The 12,626-nt window shown below is 27.2% G+C and overlaps 1 protein-coding gene and 2 pseudogenes across 5 annotated transcripts; 1 reads left to right on the top strand and 2 right to left on the bottom strand.

Moving 5' to 3' along the window:
• The first annotated feature begins 1,624 nt into the window (after positions 1-1,624).
• Positions 1,625-3,737, top strand: LOC149886912 (uncharacterized). 4 transcript variants are annotated; one of them, XM_090089511.1, is made up of 6 exons: positions 1,625-1,875; positions 2,118-2,174; positions 2,363-2,502; positions 2,771-2,838; positions 3,045-3,160; positions 3,496-3,737. In XM_090089511.1, the coding sequence occupies exons 3-6, from the start codon at positions 2,374-2,376 to the stop codon at positions 3,510-3,512; spliced, it is 330 nt and encodes a 109-aa protein (XP_089945637.1). In that variant the 5' UTR covers positions 1,625-1,875; positions 2,118-2,174; positions 2,363-2,373; the 3' UTR covers positions 3,513-3,737. The 4 variants fall into 4 exon arrangements, with proteins under 4 accessions (XP_089945637.1, XP_089945636.1, XP_089945634.1 ...); XM_090089510.1 differs by lacking the exon at positions 3,496-3,737 and adding an exon at positions 3,246-3,428; XM_090089508.1 differs by lacking the exon at positions 3,496-3,737 and having other exon boundaries at positions 3,045-3,411.
• Positions 3,738-5,184: 1,447 nt separating this feature from the next.
• LOC149886911 (uncharacterized) lies at positions 5,185-8,794 on the bottom strand (annotated as a pseudogene). Its single transcript, XR_016453787.1, has 6 exons — positions 7,298-8,794; positions 6,984-7,040; positions 6,376-6,413; positions 6,040-6,107; positions 5,718-5,833; positions 5,185-5,382 (listed from the first exon to the last, which is right to left on the bottom strand). The product of XR_016453787.1 is annotated as an uncharacterized LOC149886911 (transcript).
• A 1,055-nt stretch (positions 8,795-9,849) lies between these two features.
• LOC149886910 (uncharacterized) lies at positions 9,850-12,186 on the bottom strand (annotated as a pseudogene).
• Positions 12,187-12,626: the final 440 nt, after the last annotated feature.

Genomic DNA, 12,626 nt, shown 5'->3' with positions numbered 1-12,626 from the left:
TTTCTGAAGCAGTATATATACCGTGAACCTCACCATCGCTTTCCCCTTTTGTTTGTTAAATTCTTTCAGACTCAAGTTTCTGTCATACCCATGTTGGCAATCTAGGATTTTTGTGCCAATCATCATGAATGGTATACCAGAAAATTCAATGGAATCAGTTGACCAATAAACTTTGTGGGGTTTTATCTTTACATCTAAAAAAACTATGTTTGTTAATACTTTTAAATAGTAATTATATTTAATAATTAATATATATATATATATATATATATATATATATATATATATATATATATATATATATATATATATATATATACCCAGCAAACATGTCAGCGTTGAATCAACGTTGAAAACCGGTCGCAGCGTAGAAAAAGCGTTACAGTGACAAAAACAACGTCTTTTCAACGTTGAATCAATGTCCGTTTTTGTTTACTAAATCGCGGTAAATTGAAACGTTGAATAAGCGTTGAAATTGTAACGTAATTTAGCTTCTCAAAATGAAACGTTTATTCAACGTGGAATCACTTTACGCAAAAAGCCACTTTAAAAACGTTTCAAAATTTATGCTTTATCAACGTTAAAAATAAACCGCTTTTTAAACGTTACATTTTCAACGTTGAAAAAGCGTATAAATTTCAACGTATATTATCTTCTAAAAAAATCGCGTTTATTCAACGTTGAATAAAAGTACGCAAATAATCACAGTAAAAACGTCGCAAAGTTTAAGGTTTATCAACGTTACACATTAGCTGCTTTTTCAACGTATTTAAGCTATTTATAAAACAACGTTTATTCAACGTTACATATACCAACGTTGAAAATGTGGTAATTAAAAAACGTTGAAAAAGTTGTTTTTTTGCCAACGTTAATAAAACGTTGCTTTTGCAACGTTGAGGAAGTAGCACATTGACAATTTTTGTCTCATTGATGTAGCCATTAGAAAAAAAATTTGCCGTAATGGAAAGGCAAGGAAAACCTAATAGAATGCATGCAGATGGTAAAAAAAATAATTTAAAGTTATATTTTATAACCTATTTTTATTGCGACTAATTTAAAACTTTTAGATTTTATATCAAATTGTATATAATATACATAAATCTCAGGGTAAATTCGATTTATTCAGGTTATTTTTGTCTATATTTTTATTTTATTTTAAGTTGACCATTTTTAATAAAATACTCAACTTTTTAAAAAAATGTTATTTCTTAGTTAGAAATAGTACTTTATTTTAATAATGTTCAGATGTACAAAGTAATATCAAAACTAATAATATATAATTAGTCAGACTAAATTTGGTAATTTAACAGACTAAATTTTAGAGACATATTGTGTGTTTGTTTGTCTGTATAATATATACATGCTTTTTTTTAAATTTCACATAAATGTATATAAATATATCTACACAAAATGAATTTCAGCTCAGTCAGTAGCAAACTTTGGACATTTTTAAATTAGTTGTTGCAGTAATAAACCATTAAAAAACTTTTGGTCGGAGGAGGTATTTTAGTGGGCAAACATCCTGTGGTAGAAAAGTTTTTCAAACATTTTCAAAACATGACAGCTATTTGTATATATACATGTAAATTATATATGTATAGATGTGTGTGTGTGTGTGTGTGTGTGTGTGTGTGTGTGTGTAAATAAAAAAATATATATCTATTTAGATAATCTATTATAATGGCTTCACAATCTTGGGCTTTAGTTGTTTATTTTGAAAATAAGATTGAAACAGAGGCAGTTGTTCCATCTTGTTGGGTAAAAGATGGTTATTTTGGCCAACTGGTGTTCATGCAATGAAAGCTGCCTATAATAAGTTTCCAATTAATGATTCCTGGAACAAGCTCAGAGTTAAAAGAATTAAAGTAACTGGAGGTCATTAAATTTTACTGTATTCATTGCTATTTTAATTGTTTATTATGAATAAAAAAAACTATTATTAATGTTTTATATTAATAGTGAAGTACAATAACAAATAAACTTTTTTCTTTCTAATTTGGGATAAGTAATATTTTGAATCTGTTTATTTTATTATTATTGCCTCTGTTTACACTTATTCTACATTTTAGTTTTTATATTCATTGTTTATATTTATTTTACTAAATAATTACTAATAGATAAAGAAGTATGTGAAGGAGTTAACTTCACAATTACAGAGGAATCTGAAGAAGAATGTGAGTAATTATGTTTGTGAATAATTGGTTTCTTTTTGAATTTGTCTTTTCTTTTTTTTTTTATATGATAAAGAATAAAAATAAAAAAAAGAACTGTATGTATTTAAAAAAAAAAATGTATATAGATGCTTAATAAATTGCTTTTTTTTAAAAAAAATTTCAGAAAAAGGTTTTTAAACAACTTTTAGAAATTAAATATATGGTAAAGGATCTTCAAAATGTTTCTTCATTGGTATCCAAAGATCTGCAAATAAATGCATTGAGTTCAATAGAACAACTTATTGAGCTAGATACTACGTTAAATGACAGTGTCATTTTTTCTAAATGGGTAAGTTGCCCTGTTGCTATTGCTAGTTTGAATTTTTTGAATTTTTCTTTATGTTGTCATGGTAAATTTATTTATATTATTAACTGAAAAGTTGATTAAAGAATATAATTTTATTTTATTTATTATAATTTGTCATTCTTTACATAATTACTTTTTGTTTTTTCAACTTTCAATGTTTTTTAATTTGTTTAAAAATGTAAGGGATTTTATAAAAGATTGCCTCTAATTATATAATTATTTAAACATTGATTAAAGATTTTTTTGAAAGCAGGTATCGCAAATAGCGAAAATTGGTGGAGTTAACTTAAAAGATAGTGTAAAATGTGTTATTGAGTGGTAGGTCAATTTTCTACACCTTTTCAAGCCAAAATGGCAATGGTTTTTAATGGATTATTTAAAAAGTGTTTGCGAAATATATTTATTATAATAAATATAATTATACGTTTTTTTAAGCATATCATTATATGCTTTCTTTCCTGTAGCATGAATGTTGTATTGTACAATATTGTAAATATTGATTCAAATAATTACTAACCTTTTAGGCTGTTAACGATTGAGTTGCGCTGTTTGTTAAACATGAAGGGGCAAACCAATACCACGAACAAAACCAAACAAAAGTTTGTTTCTTCAAAGACAAAATTGTATCGTGTTTTAGTTGGTAATATGTTTTGTTTAAACTTTTTAAGTATGCAGATTTTTACTAATAGTATTTAAGCAAGAAGTTTGAATTTTATATTTTAAAGAGTGTCTCAAAAAGATACCCAGATGAAGCAGGGATTTATGAAGCTGTAAAATCAGTTCTGAAATATTCGCCAATAAATTTTTGTAGAAAGCAGAAATCGGAAGATTAGAGTTTTTTAATGACATTTTAGAATATGTTATATAATTTTGTTTGTGTCTTGTGTAAAGCGCTTTTTCTAAAATACACGTTTATTTATTTAATCTTTCATTGTACTATAAATTGAATTATAAAAGTTTTATTTTTTGGTTTAGATTCTGTATCTCAATGATATCCTGGCCTATCGATACGATATCCTGTAAATTGTGTTTTTATATATTGTATAAATATATATACAGACACTCACACACATAAATCTTTAAAAAAATCTTTATATTTTTATGTATATCTATGAATTGTATATTTTAGGCTTTTTTTATATTTATCATTCTATATTACTGTTGTATTAAAAATCGATTTTGGAAATATTGCAAGTGTAGAGTTCAACAAACAATTTTGTTTTATTTGCCAATTCAAGATATATATATATACATATATATGTATATATATATATGCATATATATGTATGTATATATATATGCATATATATGTATGTATTTATATATATATATATATATATATATATATATATATATATATATATATATATATATATATATATATATATATATATACACATATATAAGCATTGTTTCAACGTTATATTTCAACCTTGATTCGACGTCTTTTAGTAACGTTAAATCGACGTTTTGCTATCAACGTTACAAATCCTTGCAAAATCGACTGCTTTAACAACGCTTAAGCAACGCTTTTTTAGTAACGTTTTTTCAACGTTATGTTGCGACGTTTATGCAACGCTTTTTTAGTAACATTTTTTCAACGTTTAGTTGCGACATTTTTGTAACGTCTTTTAGTAACGTTTTTTCAACGTTACGCAACAACGTTTAATCAACGTGTCTTTAACAACGTTACATATCTTTGCAAAATCGATTACTTTGTCAACGTTTCCGCAACATCTTTTGCGACCGGTTTTCAACGTTGATTCAACGCTGACATGTTTGCTGGGTATATATATATATATATATATATATATATATATATATATATATATATATATATATATATATATATATATATATATATATTTAATATACCAGTATTTCCGAAGTCTTTGGTAGAAAAGGATGTACTAAATCGAACAGTATACTTAAGTTCATGATCTTTAATGAAATTGTGTGCTTCTTCCAAACTAAATGCAGTTTTGAAAACCTGCATAATCAACAATTGTGCATCACTAAACATAACAGAGGTATTAACGGTGTATTAATAAAAATAAATAGTAAAAGTTTAAACATATATACATTTACGTGTGTGTGTAGGTTTATATATAGATATGTGTTGTATATACCCAGCAAACATCACAGCGTTGAATCAACGTTGAAAACCGGTCGCAAAAGATGTTGCGGAAACGTTGACAAAGTAATCGATTTTGCAAAGATATGTAACGTTGTTAAAGACACGTTGATTAAACATTGTTGCGTAACGTTGAAAAAACGTTACTAAAAGACGTTACAAAAATGTCGCAACTAAACGTTGAAAAAATGTTACTAAAAAAGCGTTGCATAAACGTCGCAACATAACTTTGAAAAGACGTTACTAAAAAAGCGTTGCTTAAGCGTTGTTAAAGCAGTCGATTTTGCAAGGATTTGTAACGTTGATAGTAAAACGTCGATTTAACGTTACTAAAAGACGTCGAATCAAGGTTGAAATATAACGTTGAAACAATGCTTATATATGTATGTATATATATATATATATATATATATATATATATATATATATATATATATATATATATATATATATATATATATATATATTGAATTGGCAAATAAAACAAAATTGTTTGTTGAACTCTACACTTGCAATATTTCCAAAATCGATTTTTAATACAACAGTAATATAGAATGATAAATATAAAAAAAGCCTAAAATATACAATTCATAGATATATATAAAAATATAAAGATTTTTTTAAAGATTTATGTGTGTGAGTGTCTGTATATATATTTATACAATATATAAAAATACAATTTACAGGATATCGTATCGATAGGCCAGGATATCATTGAGATACAGAATCTAAACCAAAAAATAAAACTTTTATAATACAATTTATAATACAATGAAAGATTAAATAAATAAACGTGTATTTTAGAAAAAGCGCTTTACAGAAGACACAAACAAAATCATATAACATATCCTAAAATGTCATTAAAAAACTCTAATCTTCCGATTTCTGCTTTCTACAAAAATTTATTGGCGAATATTTCAGAACTGATTTTACAGCTTCATAAATCCCTGCTTCATCTGGGTATCTTTTTGAGACACTCTTTAAAATATAAAATTCAAACTTCTTGCTTAAATACTATTAGTAAAAATCTGCATACTTAAAAAGTTTAAACAAAACATATTACCAACTAAAACACGATACAATTTTGTCTTTGAAGAAACAAACTTTTGTTTGGTTTTGTTCGTGGTATTGGTTTGCCCCTTCATGTTTAACAAACAGCGCAACTCAATCGTTAACAGCCTAAAAGGTTAGTAATTATTTGAATCAATATTTACAATATTGTACAATACAACATTCATGCTACAGGAAAGAAAGCATATAATGATATGCTTAAAAAAGCGTATAATTATATTTAATATAATAAATATATTTTGCAAACACTTTTTAAATAATCCATTAAAAACCATTGCCATTTTGGCTTGAAAAGGTGTAGAAAATTGACCTACCACTCAATAACACGTTTTACACTATCTTTTAAGTTAACTCCACCAATTTTCGCTATTTGCGATACCTGCTTTCAAAAAAATCTTTAATCAATGTTTAAATAATTATATAATTAGAGGCAATCTTTTGTAAAATCCCTTACATTTTTAAACAAATTAAAAAACATTGAAAGTTGAAAAAACAAAAAGTAATTATGTATAGAATGACAAATTATAATAAATAAAATAAAATTATATTGTTTAATCAACTTTTCAGTTAATAATATAAATAAATTTACCATGACAACATAAAGAAAAATTCAAAAAATTCAAACTAGCAATAGCAACAGGGCAACTTACCCATTTAGAAAAAATGACACTGTCATTTAACGTAGTATCTAGATCAATAAGTTGTTCTATTGAACTCCATGCATTTATTTGCAGATCTTTGGATACAAATCACGAGGTTAGAATTATTTTGCTCTATCTCCTATTTTAAAAGTTGGGAGAAAATGAGTTATTAATTTTAGTATGTAATGATTACTTCTGAAATAAGCTCTATTTTACAAGTTTTTTTTCTAAATAATTTGTTTAAACATAAATCATTTAAAGCATAAGTTATTATATCTTTAAAAATTAAGGCTAAAATTTTAAATAATTTTTACTTAAAGAAAAAAATCAAAAACTTTCTCCCAACGTGTAAACTTGGAGATAGAACAAAATAATTCTAACCTCGCGAAATGAAGAAACATTTTGAAGATCCTTTACCATACTTTTAATTTCTAAAAGTTGTTTAAAAACCTTTTTCTGAAATTTTTTAAAAAAAAAAGCAATTTATTAAGCATGTATACACATTTTTTTTTTAAATACATACAGTTCTTTTTTTTATTTTTATTCTTTACCATATAAAAAAAAAAGAAAAGACAAATTCAAAAAGAAACCAATTATTCACAAACATAATTACTCACATTCTTCTTCAGATTCCTCTGTAATTGTGAAGTTAACTCCTTCACATACTTCTTTATCTATTAGTAATTATTTAGTAAAATAAATATAAACAATGAATATAAAAACTAAAATGTAGAATAAGTGTAAACAGATTCAATATATATCTAGGCAATAATAATAAAATAAACAGATTCAAAATATTACTTATCCCAAATTAGAAAGAAAAAAGTTTATTTGTTATTGTACTTCACTATTAATATAAAACATTAATAATAGTTTTTTTTATTTATAATAAACAATTAAAATAGCGATGAATACAGTAAAATTTAATGACCTCCAGTTACTTTAATTCTTTTAACTCTGAGCTTGTTCCAGGAATCATCAATTGGAAACTTATTATAGGCAGCTTTCATTGCATGAACACCAGTTGGCCAAAATAACCATCTTTTACCCAACAAGATGGAACAACTGCCTCTGTTTCAATCTTATTTTCAAAATAAACAACTAAAGCCCAAGATTGTGAAGCCATTATAATAGATTATCTAAATAGATATATATATTTTTATTTACACACACACACACACACACACACACACACACACACACACACACACACACACACACACACACACACACACACACACACACATAATTTACATGTATATATACAAATAGCTGTCATGTTTTGAAAATGTTTGAAAAACTTTTCTACCACAGGATGTTTGCCCACTAAAATACCTCCTCCGACCAAAAGTTTTTTAATGGCTTATTACTCCAACAACTAATTTAAAAATGTCCAAAGTTTGCTACTGACTGAGCTGAAATTCATTTTGTGTAGATATTTATATACATTTATGTGAAATTTAAAAAAAAGCATGTATATATTATACAGACAAACAAACACACAATATGTCTCTAAAATTTAGTCTGTTAACTTAACAAATTTAGTCTGACTTATTATATATTATTAGTTTTGATATTACTTTGTACATCTGAACATTATTAAAATAAAGTACTATTTCTAACTAAGAAATAACATTTTTTTAAAAAGTTGAGCTTTTTATTAAAATGGTCAACTTAAAATAAAATAAAAATATAGACAAAAATAACCTGAATAAATCGAATTTACCCTGAGATTTATGTATATTATATACAATTTGATATAAAATCTAAAAGTTTTAAATTAGTCGCAATAAAAATAGGTTATAAAATATAACTTTAAATTATTTTTTATACCATCTGCATGCATTCTATTAAATTTTCCTTGCCTTTCCATTACGGCAAATTATTTTTGTAATGGCTACATCAATGAGACAAAGATTGTCAATGTGCTACTTCCTCAACGTTGCAAAAGCAACGTTTTATTAACGTTGGCAAAAAAATACTTTTTCAACGTTTTTTAATTACCACATTTTCAACGTTGGTATATGTAACGTTGAATAAACGTTGTTTTATAAATAGCTTAAATACGTTGAAAAAGCAGCTAATGTGTAACGTTGATAAACCTTAAACTTTGCGACGTTTTTACTGTGATTATTTGCGTACTTTTATTCAACGTTGAATAAACGCGATTTTTTGAGAAGAAAGTATACGTTGAAATTTATACGCTTTTTCAACGTTGAAAATGTAACGTTTAAAAAGCGGTTTATTTTTAACGTTGATAAAGCATAAATTTTGAAACGTTTTTAAAGTGGCTTTTTGCGTAAAGTGATTCCACGTTGAATAAACGTTTCATTTTGAGAAGCTAAATTACGTTACAATTTCAACGCTTATTCAACGTTTCAATTTACCGCGATTTAGTATACAAAAACGGACATTGATTCAACGTTGAAAAGACATTGTTTTTGTCACTGTAACGCTTTTTCTACGCTGCGACCGGTTTTCAACGTTGATTCAACGCAGACATGTTTGCTGGGCATTGTCTATAGCCCCGGTTCCGGTCACTAGCTTGAAGGAACTGTATAAAGATAATTATTCAAAAGACACTATTTTTTAATGTTTTCAATGTTTTCCTAAAAAATGAAGAGAAAAATCAAAAAGAAAATCACTTGAAATATATGCTCTTAAATACTAATTAAAAATACATAAAAAATAAATTAATAAACCAATTTAATTCATAATTCTCATCTATGTACACGGTGCATAGGAACATACTCTAAGACTTTGCAACACATCCCCAGAAATTTTATTTTTGATTATCATTAGAAAACATTTCCTCATTCAAAAAATGTAAACGACAACTTTTTTTAGTGGGGGCCTGGGGAGAAAACACATATTTTAGGGCAGTGCCCAGGAATTTTGTTGTTCAAGATAGGTAACTAAGAAGCATGTGGCATACTCAAATTTTTAGTATGTTGATACTGGTAGCAAATGAGGATGACTTGCAAAAAATTAAGGTAATTGGAGCTAAACCAACCCCGCTCCGATCCCTAACTGCCCTCTTCCTAGAACTACGTCTCCTTTAATCGTAAAATTTTTTTTTTGTTCTATCATAAACTTGATCAAAATTCATCGACAGATTTCAAATTTCATCAAAAAATCTCTTTTCGTTGAAGATTTATAACAATGCAAAGCTTAAAATTACCCCCTGAAATAACTTTAAATGGTCTCAACTTTTAAACGAAAAATTTTTTTTTGATGTAATTTAAAATCTGTCGATGAACTTTGATCTAGTTTAATATAAAACAAGCAAAAAATTGAAAAGTGTTTTTAGGAACCATACCCTGGGGAGGGCTATTTATTATTACAGTAAAAAAAAAAAAAAACTCTTTTTATGGTTACATTATGATTGATATTTTACATTTCAAAGTCATACTAAAAGTTTGTTCATAGGAGATTTAACACTTTACTTTTTACAAACTACATTCTTGCAAATAGAAAGCTACTTTAAAAGTGCTTGTAGTTGTAAGCAACAAACGCGTTTTTCAGCGCCTCTATATAGTTTGGGCAGTGCTCTCCAACTTTTCTCATTCGCCAAAACTGATTGAAATCCTGATGAATGGATTCGAGAGGTTGTTCAGTCCAGTAACCTAAGCCTATAGAATAGTAGAAGTAAAAAAGAAATGCAAGTTTATTTAATAAATATTCGTTGTAAATTATGCAAATACTACGATTCAACAGTTGAAATAGAGTATTTAATTACTAAGATTATAAATTATTTTTAATCAAATTTAAAAGTTATTTATCATACCAAAGACTCCACCTTTCATGTTGATAAATTCAATAACATGTTGCTCAATTATGTGTACCTTCAAAGAAATTGTAGCCCTTAGATTTCTATAGCTCGTAGAGAACTCCTCTAGATCTTTAACATACGTGGAGCTTAATGATTTTCCAAAACAACCATGGACTATTTTTTCAAAATCTCTAAGTACCTTAATATATTTGGCAGCGGAAACTCCAAGACTAAACTCTTGAAAAAACAGTTCAAAGCTGTCTATTTTTTTTGAAATTTATGACAAGCATTGCCTTCCAAACGATGCTGCCCTTGGTAGGACACTATGCAGATGTTTATTTTAGACAGATATTGGTTAACAAACTGTAACTCACACTCCTTATTTTCAAATAAATTTTTTTCAATCTCTTTTAAAATTTTGTCTACAACACCTAGCAGTATATGTAGTCCAGGAATATTTACAAGTTCTAGTATTTTTTTTGTTTTCGTTGCCTGTTAATAAAGGGGGGTTAACAACATTAGTGTACTTTTTTTGCTTTTTTAAAATTTGCACCATCAGCCATCCATTGGTCGTACAATGTACACAAAGACTCTAGAGTATAATAATTAGCTTTTTGAAAGTCAGGAGATGACGTCATGCAAGACGGACAAGGGTGTTTTGATGTTGCAGTTTGTTTTCCAACCATTTGAAGCAATACCTTTAGATCTTCAGATACTGTGTAATCTAAGGATGAAATGTTTAGTTTATCCAATATTAACCGCAAATTATGGTATTTTTCGTTCAATCAAGGCAAAATGGCCAATATGATAGTTTTGTGGACGCTTGAATCTTTAAAATCTTTGCACGCATATCCGTCACACTTGCTCAGTTTCTCTGGAATTTTATTATTTTTTAACTCTGGTTTTAGGGTTATTGACAGTGTAACTTTTAGGAATCCCTGCCCTCCATCTACCCCTAATTTGATATCAACATCATTTGTTTCTTGACTTCTGTGATGAAGTACCATTGCTACGAATTCTTCAATGTCATTGCAATACACAATAGGAGTATCTTTTTCTACCAACTATACATTCATAAAAAATCAAAATGAGTAATACAAATTGCAATCTAGCTATAAATTTTTTTTTTGTGGAAATAGTTTGCTTACCTCTTCGCTTTCCTTTAATTCTAATAGCAATGGGAGTTTATCACCATTGAATAAGTTTCCAATCATTTCGTTTTTCTCAATCAGTTTAATATTGAAACCAGATTCCACACTTTTTCGTCCTGCCTCACTTCTCAGAAATCGTGCAACTTCAATCATGTTGCGATTACTTAGAAATCATAATAAAGTTATTACAAAAATTGGCATTAAACTCAAAACAAATTTATTTTTAAAAGTATTTTTAAGCAACAAAAACTTACCTAGAATGTAGTTTTAATTGAAATTTGTTCAATTTGTCTAAAGAAAAGAAAGGTTTTTTAACCTCAGTCTTTCCGAAAGAGACAATGAGTTGCTTCGGACCAAACTAGTCTTTCTGCAGGTTTATTTGAAACATCTTCAGCGCCTTGATAAACAAGCTTTCCCGAAACACATTCAACCATAGGGGCCAATATTTTTTCCATTTTTGATTTGCGCCCATTTTCACAAATAAAACACTCACATTTTTTCCTTCTAATAACTCTGGTATTCAGGTCTAAATTTTATAGCACATGTATAGCAACTATAATAACTAAAATAGCGAAACTAAATTTTAAATGAAGTAAATTAAACATCAATATAGTTATAATTACCTTCATAACACGGCCGCATAATGAAGTAAGAATCAGTCCCTGCCAGCCTTTTTCTACATTTTGAGCAAAGCATGGTAGGAAGGTCAGGATTATCCGCTGAATAATCTTTCCAGAATATAGTTTTGATAAGGTTTGAGTAGTCATTTTTCTTTTTATTTAGATTTAAATAAGTTGTTTCAGGATTATTTATTGGTCTTAAATCCGTGCCTTTCCTGAAGCAGCAAATGCAAAATTTTTTTACAAAATCACTATGTTCTTTTTCATGTTTAGGCATTTTAAATGAATGCTTCAAATAAAAACTTCTGATATGGATTGATAATATTAGCATGATATATCTATCATATCAATCAAATGTCAATATAATGGCTATAAACACATGTCAATATCATGGCTAAAAATATGCTTTGAGTTCGTATATCAACGCGTGCAAAGAATTATTATGCAACTGTTAACAATTAGCAACTGCTAGCTTTTACTAATTGTTAATAATTAAAGGTTGCTTTGCTTTGTTTTTATTTCAATAAAAATGTAAATAGAAAGTAATAAAAATTATTTATCCATCTGTAAATTTCAATGTTAAACAAAAATTTTTAAAAACTTTAAAAAAAAAGTTGATAAATCTATCATAAACATTTCTGAAAATCTAAATATGGGGCATAGGCTCGATTTTGTGGTGTTCGTGAAGATCCCCCAAATCCCCCCAGGGTATGGTTC

This window comes from Hydra viridissima, unplaced genomic scaffold, assembly GCF_058129835.1.
Source record: "Hydra viridissima isolate aposymbiotic clone 2 unplaced genomic scaffold, HvirCarnegie_v1 scaffold_6, whole genome shotgun sequence".
NCBI classification, from domain to species: domain Eukaryota; kingdom Metazoa; phylum Cnidaria; class Hydrozoa; order Anthoathecata; family Hydridae; genus Hydra; species Hydra viridissima.
This window is presented reverse-complemented; position numbering and strand designations above follow the sequence as displayed.